The sequence below is a fragment of the Cuculus canorus genome, chromosome 5 (genome assembly GCF_017976375.1).
Source record: "Cuculus canorus isolate bCucCan1 chromosome 5, bCucCan1.pri, whole genome shotgun sequence".
In the NCBI taxonomy this organism is placed as follows: domain Eukaryota; kingdom Metazoa; phylum Chordata; class Aves; order Cuculiformes; family Cuculidae; genus Cuculus; species Cuculus canorus.
Window position 1 is genome coordinate 39,997,435 of NC_071405.1, and position 14,562 is coordinate 40,011,996.

The 14,562-nt window shown below is 36.9% G+C and overlaps 1 protein-coding gene across 1 annotated transcript in view; it reads left to right on the plus strand.

Moving 5' to 3' along the window:
- Positions 1-14,562, plus strand: part of OTOG (otogelin) — a 105,973-nt gene that overhangs the window by 3,943 nt on the left and 87,468 nt on the right. Inside the window, exons 2-10 of the mRNA XM_054068819.1 lie at positions 235-304; positions 8,344-8,436; positions 8,664-8,818; positions 9,214-9,332; positions 9,713-9,918; positions 11,533-11,663; positions 12,443-12,549; positions 13,361-13,470; positions 14,305-14,430. Coding sequence (XP_053924794.1) covers positions 244-304; positions 8,344-8,436; positions 8,664-8,818; positions 9,214-9,332; positions 9,713-9,918; positions 11,533-11,663; positions 12,443-12,549; positions 13,361-13,470; positions 14,305-14,430 — 1,108 coding nt within the window. The 5' untranslated portion in view covers positions 235-243. The remainder of the gene's footprint in view (positions 1-234; positions 305-8,343; positions 8,437-8,663; positions 8,819-9,213; positions 9,333-9,712; positions 9,919-11,532; positions 11,664-12,442; positions 12,550-13,360; positions 13,471-14,304; positions 14,431-14,562) is intronic.

Genomic DNA, 14,562 nt, shown 5'->3' on the forward strand with positions numbered 1-14,562 from the left:
AGAGGGGGACAGTATTTGGATACACAGCTTTACAGATTTTGGCTTATTGCTCATTTACTGGAGTCTTGAGTAGAATGACTATGCTTTTTACTTTTCAGTGGTGTTTTTTGATAAATTTTTGGCAAACTGATATGAAGCAGTGAGCTTACTAAAAATAGTAAATTTACTGATAACGTGAAGAGATTTTTAAAGTGTCTTGGTTATACCTGCTGATTTCTTTGTTCTTTCTGAAAGGAATCTGGCATGGCTACAATATCTTTATCTCGGAACAGGAGACTTCACAGTATGAAGTGTGGATCATCCAGTAAGTTATTTATATTTCTACATGAAATAACTTCAGTTATTCTTTATATTCTGTATAATTATTCTTATGAAGAAAACCCCTTAAAGTAGCTAGTACAGGCCTTCAGGGTAAGGAGTCTCTACCTTGATTGGTCTCAAAGGGCTACAGGAGAATGGCAGTTTATCATGGTTTTTGACCTAGCTGTAAGTTTACATCTGATTCTGATTTGAACATTTGAAAAACTGTCTGGAACTGAAGTTTTTCCAACGAAGAGCTTTCATCAGGGAAATCTGTTGCTAGCTAGATGCCATTAAATTACCTGTCCAATGTCTCTTCTTCTTTGTTTGTTACTTTTTTGCTGAGGGAATCTATGGGTGCTTTTTGTTTGTGTGGTCTATGGGTTAGCAGGATGAGGTACTCTTAGCTACCACCTTGCAGTGGTGGGCATTTGCTTGAGGAATTTGTCTTGACCTTTTTGGTTTATCTTATTTTCCACATTCAAGTTCACAGGCTTAAGTCTCTTTGCTCAAGGCTTAAGAGTCTCTGTGTTAGCTCTTCTGTAGAGCTTTTGTCATTTTTGTCTTGTACAAAGTAGGAACATGAGGCAGAGTAATTCAGAGTGATGTCATTATAATTAGAGGATGCAAACCCTCTAGTTTCTCTGCAGTCAGCCTGATTGGTTGCGTTGCATAGGGGACGGAGCTAGTAATCAACAGTCTGGAGTTGCATCCCCTGGCTTTATAGCACAAAATGCAAGACTGATGTGTGGACTGGACTCTTGAAAATTGTGGTTAGTGTTGTTTAATCTCCAAAAGCTTGTAATTTCTTTAATATACAGTGTTTTCAGAAACTTTTGCGGAGCATGTAGCTGAAAGTGGAGGAATAATAGAGAGGTTTATAGAATCTTAATATTAGTGAATTATAAAAAATTACCTATGAACATCTCTAATTTATGAAAAATATCATATATTTGTGTATGATAAAATTGCTCTGCAAGTATAGCAGTCCAAACCAGTAAAATTTGCTCTACTTTTGAGGAATACACCAGCTTATTGACCTGGAAATAGTTCTTTTCTTGGTTCTATTTTGTTAAACCCAATGAAGCAGCTTCCAAAAAGATGATGTGCAAATCAGGCTGAGAAATTCATTGCCATAATAAGTGTTTAGTTCCTTGGGTTTATTTTTTTGCCCAGTGAAAATTCCTTTAATAAGAGTAGTGGATTTCATGTTCTGCTTCAGAGCAACCAGCTGGAAAAAAAAAGATTCTTAGAATGCTTTGTGTTACTGTTAAAATGTGCAATAATAAACTTGCACATAAACTCTTCGCAAGACTTTGGTTAAAGAATTATTGTAAAGGCTTTATGTGAAGGTTTATTGCTTCTTAAATAGATCTAATATTCAAGAAATGGAAGAACAAATCTAGAAGGAGGTAGAATGAAATGAGTAGCAAGTATCTCATGCTAACTCATTATGTTTAAGCTTGTAAAGGAGGATGTAGTTATGATGGCAAGAATTAGGTTTCATTACCCTCTGCAGATGTAATAGGACAAATTCCCATTTTCTTTCTAACTATTATTGTGGGCCAAAAATATTTCATAAGAATTTACCATTGTTTTTCAGTTCTGTTGGAGACATGCTTAAAAAATTATTATTGCCCATACTTGAAGGCAAATAAAATAAGCATTATTGAACTCTTTAAACAGTGGAATACCTAGATTTGGAAGTTTCCTTTTTAAGTCATAGTAGACTCTGTGGGAAATGGAATCCATCGTTGCCCATGTGTGAAAGACATATAAAAATAAAACAAAAGAACAACCTGATCCATTTTGTACAATAGTTTCAGTAACACGCTCTAAATGCTTAGAACAATAGTTTTGTTTTGGCCCGTCCTGTTTGAAGAGAGATGCAAACTTCTGTAGCTCTGCCCATGGACTGCGTTTTGCAGCAGTCTGGAGATATATGAAATAGTAATTTTTTTTTTTAAACCCAGCAAGATAGGTAGGTTGTCAGTTTCTTTATTTAGTTTAGTGATGCCTCTATGAAAATTGTTCTGTGACACAAATATAAATCTGTGATTATAATAGACTTGTATTTCATCCTATTACAGTCAATTTTTGTTGCGATAACATTTCTTCTTTCTTATTGTAACTCTGCCTGTATAGATAAACCGACATATTTTATGTGGATTTTTTGTACAATGGATGCATTCTTTATTATGCAATAGATCTCTTTACCTTTGTGTTGTATTAGTCAACAAAAGGCAGTTCAGAAGGAGATGTAATATCTTATACGTCAACAGATCAAAGAAGTTGTTATAGTACAAGTAAATGTCAAGAGATAAATTCTTTGACTTTTGAAATGATTATCAGAATAGCTGACAGTAGCTAACATGTAGTTTACATAGCTGATAAACTTCTAACTTCTTTCCACACAAGTCTGTTTCTCATGGTAAGTTAAAAACAAACATAAAGAAAACAAAGCAACAAAATAAGAAAATAGAAACAAAACCCACTAGAGCTAAAGCATATTAAGAACCTGGGACAGGCAAAACTAATTATTTTTGGAAGTGAGTTTCAAACTACTGCTGAAAATTCTTAACAGATTAAACACTTCAAATTTCTTGTGTTGAATGCTAAAGCAGGTATGAATTGTTAAAGTCACTTTTTCTTCAGAAGGTACTTGTCCCTTGCAATATGTATGCTCAAAGCCTGATGTCAAGAGATGCACCAGAGCAGAAAATCTGCAGCTGACTGGAAGGCTCTTTGAATTGAAGGATTAAAATTACATCCTACCCATTTACCTCAGAATCTCAAAAAGGAAAATTTTGAATCCTGGTGTAATCAGATCTTTGTCCTCATTTCAAGGCTCTGTTGCATCCTGTTGAAGCCTGCATGCCTCAGAAAACTTGTGCCATTACAGGCAGTTGCTTTGAAAGACCATGAAGTTGAAGGATAAAAGATAATATTCTTTGTATTAGTTCTTTCATAGTCAAAGGAACACATGAAAGATTCCTAGATAAAACGTGCAATGGAGATTATGCAGAGTTAAAATATTAAATTTAAAAATGTTGACAGCAGAAGTTTAAATATTCAATTTTAAGAATACCTTCTGCTCTTTTATTGATGACTGTATGTAGCACTGATGTTTCTTTGGTTTTCTTCACTTTTCAATTTCCGAATAAAATTTGTAATTTCAAAATAATTGATCTTTTTAATAGTTCAATGACCTTCAGGCAGACTGTTCTTCTATACTTGCATAAAGTATGCCATCTTTTAAAGGATCCTGAAAACTATATAGTTTGTGGCTATTTATGTAAATGGCTCTGGAGCTCTGAAACTCTTTGGGCCAAAGTTGGTCAACAGGCAGTCATAAGAACAGAGAGAACAGACTGGACCTTGTACTTACCTAGCTAAAGTAAAACTTGATTGCATTCAGATTTCTAAATTAATCTTTTATATTTCACCTTTTCTGTCCGAGTCTAATAATGAATATCCCTAAAGGAAAACTGTCTTCAGTGACTTGTGATTAATTTTTCATGTCTTAAAAAGAGCCGTGAGGTACAGAATTCTGACCCTAAGAACTCTTTAATATCTCAAAAAAAAAATACCTGTAGGATGGCCCACATGAGTTGCTTCAAGAATTAGAAGTGTATTGATGATAATGGTGTATTACAACAATCTCAAAACTCAGTTGAAACATCAGGATTCACATGATGCTTAAAACAAGAATCAGGTATTTAAAATAGACATGCATTGGCATTTGAGTAGTCAGACGTGTTCTTAAAGGTGTTGGCTTGCTTTTACTTCAGTGAAAAAACTTTAATTAGGATGTCACTTTGATTTAGTATCTTGGCTTTTATGTGGTGTACAGATACGCGGTTTCTTTGCAGTCACCTCTTTGTGCTCCAAGAGGAGAGCTGTTCTTCAGTGATTGTGTCTCACTTAATGCTCAATGGTTTCATGTTATATAAATTACTTTCAGCTATATTTATTTTGTTCCTAATAAACATGTTAAAAGATCAGAAGAACAAATTATAGGTGGGCAAACCTGGACATACAGCATTTTTGCAGCTGAAACAAATTGAAGAGATCTTAAGTACTCATTACAGTATTAATATATGAAAGTGTAATAGACTAAGTGAACCTAATATCTTAGAAACAAATCTACACAATGTATTGCATCTATAATAATGTTTCAAAATAAACAGTTATTTTGACAAAAGTGCAAGATGCCTTTGAACAGTTTTCATATGAAATTGGCAGAACGTGCGCTTGGAGCCTAGATGAAGAACATTTGAAAGGCCAACAAGAGCTGGGTGGGACTGTACCGTATTTAAAAATGGATTTTAGAACTTCCTTTTGTCAGGTCTACATGATCATAGAATGATAAAGATTGGACAAGACCTCTAAGATCAAGTCCAACCCTCATCCCAACTCTACCAGGCCTACTGAACAATGTCCTCAAGTGCTATATCTACATGTTTTTGGATATCTCCGAGGATGGAGACTCCACCACTTCCCTGGGCAGCCTGCTCCAGTGCTTCACCACTCTTTCAGTAAAGGAATTTTTCCTAATATCCAATCTAAACCTCCCCTCGCACAACTTGAGGCCATTTCCCCTTGTTCTGTCGCTAGTCGCTTGGGAGACCAACACCTTGCTACAGCCTCCTTTCAGGTAGTTGTAGAAAGTGATAGTGTCTCCCCTCAGCCTCCTTTTCTCCAGGCTAAACAGGCCCAGTTCCTTCAGCTGTTCCTTGTAAGACTTGTTCCCCAGACGCTTCACCAGCTTTGTCATCCTCTGTACGTGCTTGAGCAGGTGAATGCCCTTCTTGTAGTCAGTGGCCCAAACCCCAACACAGTATTTGAGTTGTGGCCTCACCAGTGCTGAGAAAGTAACAGCAGTAACCACCTCTGTGAAGCCTGGACACTGATCTCCGTAAACGCTTGCAGTGAAATGCAAGCAGTCTAGATTACAGACTCACATTTTCAAAGTCTATGATAAGTAATGGGCATGAGGTTCTGCTGCTGCTTGTTGTATGTCAGCTCTGGTGTGAATGCTCTCACTGCCCAACATGGAAGAATTCAGGAAGAAGAACTAAAGAGAGGTCCATCTGCCCAAGGAGTAAAATAACCCTATCCACGTATTGAGTGGGGTCGAGCCTAGTCAGTAATTACCAGATCGTTAGAGTATTTTGGCAAGGAGAGCAGCAGAGAAGAATTCAGACCTGTGTTATAAGATGATCCTAAGTCTTCACTCTGTTTGATAAAGAAGGAACATGGGGAAGTTGCTTCATGTCAACAATGCTCTTATTATTAAGATGATCTGCAGGCTGTAACAGCATTGCTGGTTAGAAACCCCATTATTACTAATGTGAGTTAAATCATATTACTTAGGCCTACCACTTTCTCCAACTCTCACCAATTTTCTCTTTCAAATTCCAACCCAATTTACTGAAGTGGTATAATGTCAAAAGAAAAAGAGGAGCTAAAAGGACCTTGCTTTGATAGAGATCACTTTTACAAAAGAACAATGGGATGCAATATTGTTCAATAACCTTTCCTAATTTTTAACTTAGTCTTGGTGTTTATTACCTTTCTGAGGGTGCTATGTTTCTAATGTTCCCAGAGGAGGCCTAAAGTTATGATACAATCATATCGATTAACTTACATTCCTTTAAGATCAGCGTAAACCCTTTGTTACAGGATGTTTGTTTCCAATACCTGAGGGAGTATTTCTGTATTACTTGAGCAGAGTTGGATGATCAAAGGTGCCAACCATGTTTAACATAGTAAGAGCACAAAATGTGATCTGAATCAATACTGTATTCTTCTCACTACCTGGTTAAGCATTACTAATGTTTGCACACAGAGCTCTTCCATGCAGTGTAAGGAAATATGCTATACAGTGATATAAAGAGGCATATAAACAAATACAAGAGCTACATTTATCTTTTTCTTAGAATCATGCATGCACAGACGGAAGAGAACTTTCTTAAGAAGAAAATGCTCATCACAGAGTCATTTGACTTCCAATTCAGATTTGACTAACGCTCTTTCTCTCTAGAAGTGAGTCAGGGAGATCCTTCCCAGTGACAGCAAGGGTCCCTAGAACAGCTGATGTGTTCACAATCTGAATAAATGTGACTTGAAGCAGGTTACCTGATCCATGCTTACTGGGGAATTATTCAACCTGAAACATCAAAAGGGGGCTAACTTCCTCTACAGCTACGAGCAATATGACTTGCAGTCTAATTGCACATTATTGTAACTGGACAGGCAATAGGGCATATTCTTAGAGAAGCAAAGAACAGAGACCTAGGATCAGATTACATAGGTCTCGTAACACTCCTGATGAAAGAGATCTATGTTTGCCTCTCTTGACAAGAGGAATGAGGCTTTTGCATTAGTGACAGGATCGGTCACTGCGAGCATGTAAATGAGATGGCTCAGTCAGAATAAGTTGGAACCTTTCTACATGGTGCTTGCATTAGTTTTTGAATTGAACTCAGGGTGGCCAGGCAGGGAAATGAGCTGGATATTTGGGCTAAGTAGGCAAAGGGGTGTTCATTTTTACTTTTCTGCCTGCCTTGTGCTTTTCAGCATGGTCTTTTTTGGGGGTGGTATGTGTTTAAAACAAAGGAATCAAAATTAATGATTCGAATATTTTAAGTCTTCATATAAGTAAGAAGAATTTATAACAATTTTGCAAACGGAAATGGCCATGTAAACATCAATAAACTGCACTGGCAAATTTTGCCAGAACTCAGTCAGCAAAGGTTCTGTAAACTTGTATCTGAAGATAATGTTGGTAAAATCTTATGGCCCAAAGTAGGTGAAAATATAAGCCCTGTTTGGTTTTTTTTTAAATTATGGTAAGCTAGATTTTTTGAAGTCTTCCTCATTCTGACATTATAGCCAGCAGTCAGCATAGAGCCTCTAAGTTCTTCTAAGTTTCTAGGATCTCGCAAAGCAGAAGGAACTTTAAATGTGATAGTTTTCCTCATTAAACTTCTAAATTGACCACACTTTGGTAAAACAGCTGCTGCTGATGTTTGAGGTAGCCTCACAGAGGGCAAAGTCTTAACAGCATTCAGTCCATGAATTCTGAGAAGAGTTTGCATGTGAATTAAATGCTGAGTGTGCAGCATTTGGTGTGTGCACTTGAAAGCAATTTGTGTGTGGTAGATACACTTGCGAACCAGGTAAGGTTTTGAAGAAGCTTTTGGAAATCTTGCTGAATTAAAGTAGGGGCTTAAAAGGAAGTTGGAAACTATTTGTAGTATCTTGTTAAAAATGCTGTTTCTGATTTTTGTCAGAGGTTTAGTTGCTTTTGGCTGGGATACATTAACAGGACATTCTCCACGTGCACCTTGCTTCTGGATAATTTTAGTGTATTTAAAGCTCTTAGTAAGAGGATAAGGATCACTGACTTCTGTAATGGTGCTTCTATTGATGTTCTCTCATGCTGACAAATGAACTAAATATGTACCATAAAAGATGCTCATAGAAAATGAGTATTATTTTTTTCCTTTCTTAAAAGTCTTTCTCTAATAAAATAGGAAAAAGAGCAGCAGTCTGTGTCTATGGAACGTGTTTGTGGTTGTTATACTTAGAAGTTGCAAGGTGAAGGGAGGGCAGGCAGCTGAAAGATTTACTGCTGGGATCTTAACATTAGTTGTTTCTAGGGTGGTATGCTCTCATTCCGGTAGAGTTTACCTATAGAGTGTTACTTGTATCAGTCTTATATAAGGACACAGTCGTTGTGCTTTTTTGTTGTGTAATATTTGCTCACTTCCTGTATTTGTTCCTTAGGGGACTAGAACGCATGTCACATTAAATCACAGCCATTGTGATTTGGCTTCTCTAACTGTGCAGTATATTTATTCTATCTGGCTGTATTTCTTGATGAAGCTTTTTGTTTCCTGTTCGTGACATCTGTGGGATTCTCCTGGATTCTCCAGCATCTCCTGTCATTCATAGTTACCTTCAGTGACAGAACTGGGTCTTAAGAATGAAAATTATCATAATTTATTTTTAACCTGCCTTGTTTTTTCCACTTAGATTCATTTACATGTTTTAATGGAGGTGAGTGTGTCTACAGAGAGCTGTGCAACTGCAGTCGATTTAATGCAACTGGACCGAGATGCCAGACAGGTGTGTCAAGAGAGAAAACTAATGGGTTTCTGGGATTGTACTCAGGTTCCCATAGCTAGAAGAGCAACTGTCCTCTGCCTAAAGGCTCCTTTGTGTCCTAGTATTTTCCTCTCCCTTTCTTCTCTGTGCTGGTATTTCATAGTGTACCACATACACTATTCATCTGAACTACAGGTTGAATCAAAAAAAACCTCTCACTATGTCTCAAGTGACTCTCCTTTTGTTAGTGCATAACACAGGTGCTGAAAGAGACCATATATGCAGAACGTGGGGTCAATATAACTTTGAAACTTTCGATGGACTGTATTACTATTTTTCCGGGAAATCCACATATGCACTTGTGAGACATACTGAATTAGATGAACAGAGTTTTTCCATACAGGTAGGGGACTATACTTTTACATTCCTTTTATTTGTTGTTGAACATGCTGATAAGGCATTCATTTTAAGAGATTAAAAATAACTGAGATGATAGTATGGGGTTCTAGGATGTAATCCAGAGGCAATTCTGACATGACTTGGGCTACCAGTTACTATAGCACAAAATAGAAAAAGCTGGAAGAAAACTGATGGGTGTACTTTCAAAGCTTGCCGCTGCTGTGAAAAGACCGCTCCAAGAAGAGTGCCAATTATACTAATTTTTTTTTGTGGAAGGGTTAGACCAAACTACTTGTTCATATGTTGAGGGTGGGATTGGGAGTATTAGTTGTGTAACTTGAGAATCACAAGGCATTTGATTAAAATGTTGACTTTGACAATAATGATTTTATTTGGCAGGTCAATAATGATCCTGAATGCCATTCTTCTCCTTATTCCTGCAAGCGATCCATTAGTTTATACTTTGCTGGAGATGAACCGATAAAGATGAGCAGTGAAGTCACCTATAAAGGATTTGGGTAATTGCACTCATGTTTCTGGTGCTGTAGTTACACTGGAATTAATCTTGTGGTACCATTTTGAGGACAGAGATGTAAACTAGATTGCGTTGGTAGCTTAAATAAAGTATGCAGACCACAAAGTATTCCAGACCTCAAATGTATCGACCCCGTCTACAGAGTAGTGTCTGAGGAAGGTGATATCTGAATGAGCAGTATATAATATTAAGAAGTATAACCAAGAACATTCTTCCTTTGATTTTTACTGTTATTTGCAGCTTCATATTTTTAGCGGAGTTCCTCAATATTTACATCAGGAATTTTTAGATGTATGAGCAAGAAATTAGTTTTTAATGATGTTTTTCTCATGTACAGTTTTTTTTGATTCCATGTAATTTCAGAATACAGTTACCTTATAGTATTGGAAACTTACACATCCAGAAACTGGCTGGATACTTCCTAGTCAGGCACCAGTATGTGTTTACTCTGGCTTGGGATGGTACATCTGCAGTGTATATCAAAATGGCACCAGAGTACCTGGGCAAAACACATGGACTGTGTGGAAACAATAACGCTATCCTGCAAGATGATCTCGAAACTAGTTATGGTGAGTATTTAAAGTACTTTCTGTTGTGTAATACAAGTGTTCTTTTCAAGTGAAATGTTACTTTGCTTAGTTTTTAGATCTAATGCTAATTAAATTTAGGATGGCCATATTCTGAAATGGATCATATGATTTGGAAATACTTCTGGTAGATGATTTTGTTAGTGAAGAAGGCTAATTTCATTCAATACAGATAGGGCTCTGGGGAGGAAGATATTTAAAAAGCTGTCTTATTCAATTACCTACAATGGTATTTGTACTTCAGCTTCTTGGGACCTGAAAGGTAAAATCTATTTTTAGATGTTCCCTGCCCTCTTAGCAATTTTGAGATATTGCTATTGGAAATAAATCAATAATTTTAATTAGTCAGTCAAATAAATGAAGACTGCCAGATCATGTTTGATCTGGCATTTTGTTTATCCTAACTCTTTCAGAAGTGACCAGTGATCCTTCAATACCAACTTCAAATATGACTAAGAGTCTTGGTTTTCAATAAATTCTGATTGAAGACTTCTATAAATTAAAGAGAAATGGGAGGTGTTTGGGAGGGTGGGTGGAGTAATCGAGTCGGGGGGGGGGGGGGGGTGGGTGCGGAGGGGGGCGGTTGAAACCAGGCCCCTTGAAAGGTATCACAAATTAGGTGATAAAGACTTATGGAAATCATTGCTTTGGGCTGTTTAACTTTTTGCTCCTCCTCTTTAAAATCAGGATAATTCTGTAAAGTACGACAAAGCTTAGAGTATATTTGGTAGATTTTCTCTGTTGTTTATGCATGCCGCTCCATTTCAGGAAGCACCATCCATGCACTATTACAAGTCTTTACTCCTATTGAATAGTTTATTCACTAAATCAAAATGCTGAAATTAAAACCAATATCAATAGCTTATTGTCCTCATTCCCTGCAGAGACTTTCCTCTACTCTCCCACCTATCTCATGATATCTCAGTCTCATAAAGCTGTGGTTGAAGCAGAAGTTGTTACTTTGCATACTGACTTTATCCAAGTAGCTTGCAGAGCAGTAGTAATAAAGATATGCCATGATATACTTTCATGGGTAATCCAAGTAGTAATCAGTATCACCACTTGTCTATAACGGATAATGCCCTTCTTAGCTAGTTTAATGCTAGCTTGGACATGTCTACATATTTGAAGAAGTCACTAGGTTAACTAGTTTACTAGGTTAACGTGGACAATCATTTTGTACTTTTGCAGTGAGACAGGAATGCCTCATTTTTCTCGGCTTTTAGATTGTCTGTTGGGACTTTCATATAAAGAAATGGTATAGACCTATTTATATACAGTTTATTATAACTTTGCTTGCCTTTCTTCCGTTCCAGAACTATGGCAGGCAAGTCCTGCTTCCTTAAAGCCTTTCCTTGGCAAATTGCCTGAGTAAGCTTCTTTCTGCCGTTCTAATGTCTTCCTACTAAAGTCCATTTTAAAATTTTCTTTGTTTCATGAAAGGACCAGATTGTCTTCAGGCGAACATTCATTTAGTTGTAGGAAGGGTTTGGTGCTCTCTGCTTGATGTGTTTTGAATATTGAGGTGTTTCACTGGGAAATCCTATAGAAGTGTTGTTGTTCTTCCAAGTCACTGTGTATCTGTGTCTTGTTTAGGAAAACTGACAGATGATATAACAGAATTCGTAGAGAGTTGGCAGGAAAATCCTCCACAAGAAACACCCAGTTGGGATAAATCGCTTCTCAATGAACCACCCTGCTTGACACAAAGCCATGAATCTCTACAGGTTTGGATCAACACAAAAGGATTATTACAGTAGTTGATGATTCTAATTAGAGCAAGAATTTGAAGTAATAGTTTGCAATAGGCTGTTGTTCTCTGGAGAGGGGGATTAAACGGATTGCTGCAGAAGAGCTTCATTTGTCCCTACCCCCCTTCCTGCTTTTCTTCTGTATTTAATTATTGATATTTTCAAATATTACATTTTCTGCATAGCAGTGAATAGAGGTGTTTGAATCTGGGACTAAATGAGTCCAAAGTTGAAAGGAGGTGTGCATTCTAGAGCTAGTTTCACCAATTCCTTCCCTTAGGAAAGGTAGAAAGAAGCAGGCATGCAAAACCAGAATGAGAGCACACTTAATTTGCCAGTGTTTAGAAAATGGATTATTGCTCCTTATGTCCATCACATCAAAGTAGCTTTTCTTTTTAAGTAATATTTTCAACATATAACCCTGAAGTGAAGTGCTTCAAAATTAAAGCTTATGCCAGGCATGTTTCATTTCTGTTGCCTTTTACTGTGTAATTTAACTAAAACAAAGACTATTTAGGGTCATCTGGGCTTGGATGCAACATGTTCTGTGACTTTCTTGGGGAAAGGATATGTTTTGCTACCATTGTTGTGATCAGGATAAAAGATTCGATGTTGTGATTACTGCTTCTAGTTGATGAGAGGGACGTGATGCCTGGTCACTGTCTGAGAAGTCTGTTACAATTTTCTGTAATATTCTGTTCTGCTTGAGTTTATTTTTGGAAACCTCTACACAACAGCTATCTCATTCATTTCAGACGGTGTATGCTCTGTGTAATATCCTGTTATATCCCCCGTTTGAACAATGTCATGAATATGTGAGTCCTCTTCCTTTTATGGCAAGCTGCACCAATGATTTATGCATGTAAGTGAATGTTTTTTGGGTAGTTCCAAAGCTATTATGAAAACCATTGTTCTTCTGTCATGAGAACAAATTGTAAATGTTAACAGTACTAATGTGTCTCTTTCTGCATATCAATTTTATCTAACATTCTTTTATTATCCTGCTGTTTTTCATTTGTAATTCTACTGCCAAAACTTCTGTGGAGTTGTTCCTGTTTTCCTTGGTGTAAGAATGACCAAAATCAGACCCAGACATTTTTATGATTTGTTAGTGTACTTTCCTTTGAATGTGGCATCTGCTTTGATTTTGAGTGTGTGACATCATTAATATTTCTAACTTTTATGATAAGTAACAGTGAATAGATCAGTTTGGCATCCACAAGCCGTATGTTAATCCAGTGGAAAGAGGAATTTGATTACAATTTGAATTTATGCTATTGTATCACAGCCTGCTGTGCAGTTTTGATTAGCTATAATAACGGGCAGGACAGGAGAAGGTAGTCGCTGGTAGAAACCTTGTTCTTCTCTCTTGTGAGATTTCTGAAAGATATTATTCTTTTGTAAAAATTCAAGTCTGTTTATACTGCGGTATCTCTGGCTTTCGTGGATTTATTCTGAAGATTAGCACCAGGTATCTATCAGACTGGTGACCTGTCTTTAAGTGTGGCAGAATGTGTTACTCATTTAAGACTTTTAACCTAGCCAAACAGCACGGTACTTTAGAACATTATTAAAGGAGATTTGAACAATGTGGTTGCAGGGGCATTAATAAGGTTATGATTTCATGTTTGAGTGTAGGTAGAAAATAATATGTCAATTTTTATTTGTGTAAGGTCAGCAGTTGATAATGCAACTTGGTGTCGAGCATTAACTGAATATGCCAGAGCATGTGCCCAAGCAGGAAAGCCACTTCATGGATGGCGAATGCACTTTCAGCAGTGTGGTATGCAGACGCTTTCATTTTTGGAAATAGTGCTTAGTAATTTTATTTTGAAGAGAGTGCTCTTTGTCCTTTTGCTTCTTTGTCACTTCTCCGATTTTAAACTCGTATAGTTCTCAATGAAAGCATAACTATGGACTTACTTCAAGGCCACATAAATGCAATGGAGTTTCTTTTTTATGTGCGTGATTTTTACTGAATATATTTAAAGCAGCTAAGCTTGCTGGGATGTGTTTTAAGAATCTTCTTACTAAAATATCAGAGATTCTTTAAGATGACTAACCATTTTTCTTTTCATAGAACTACTCTTTCAAATATTGCCAGTCTGCATGGCTTTCTGATATATAAAATGTGTGTCATGAGTGTTAAAATAAACATTGAATTGCACTTGTCGAAACCTTCATTTTAGAAGTCACAGAAAGTAGGTTTGAAAGAGATCATCTAATTTGTTCACCTGTCTGAAACAGGACCAAAACTGCTTTGACATTCATGCCAAAAAAATTCTGCTTTTCTTCTGAAAATATTTGTTAATGGTTGTTCCACCACTTCCTGTGCTGCTCTGAGTGTTTAAATGTATCTTCTGTGAGAAGGTTTCCCTGAGTCTCCCTTGGTGTAGTTTAAGGTTATTCCTTCCCAATGGACCTTTAGTGGACAGAATATGAATATGTGCATATTCTGTATGTGTATTACGATAGCCATCGTTTCACTGTTCTAGGCAACAGATACTCAACTTACTTACTGAAAAGCAAATACCTGAAAGAAATGTGTGCAGTCTGTTTAAGCTCTGAGGCAGTAGCACAATACCTTTTCATTTCTCTGCCTGTTTCCATTTTTTAGTGATTGCCTGTGCTGAACCATTGACCTACAATGAGTGTGTTAGTTGTTGTCCTGTTTCGTGTCATCAACAGTCACAATGTGTTGACAGTGAGCTTCCCTGCATTGATGGATGTTACTGTCCAGATGGTAAGTTTTGCTTCTCAAATATTTGATTCTGTATATCTTTCAGATTGTTCTCTTTCAGTTTTAAGTACCTATTTGACCTGGCTAGATTAAGGCATTCACAAGAGCTCTTTATAAATGCAGTGCCAACAGAGC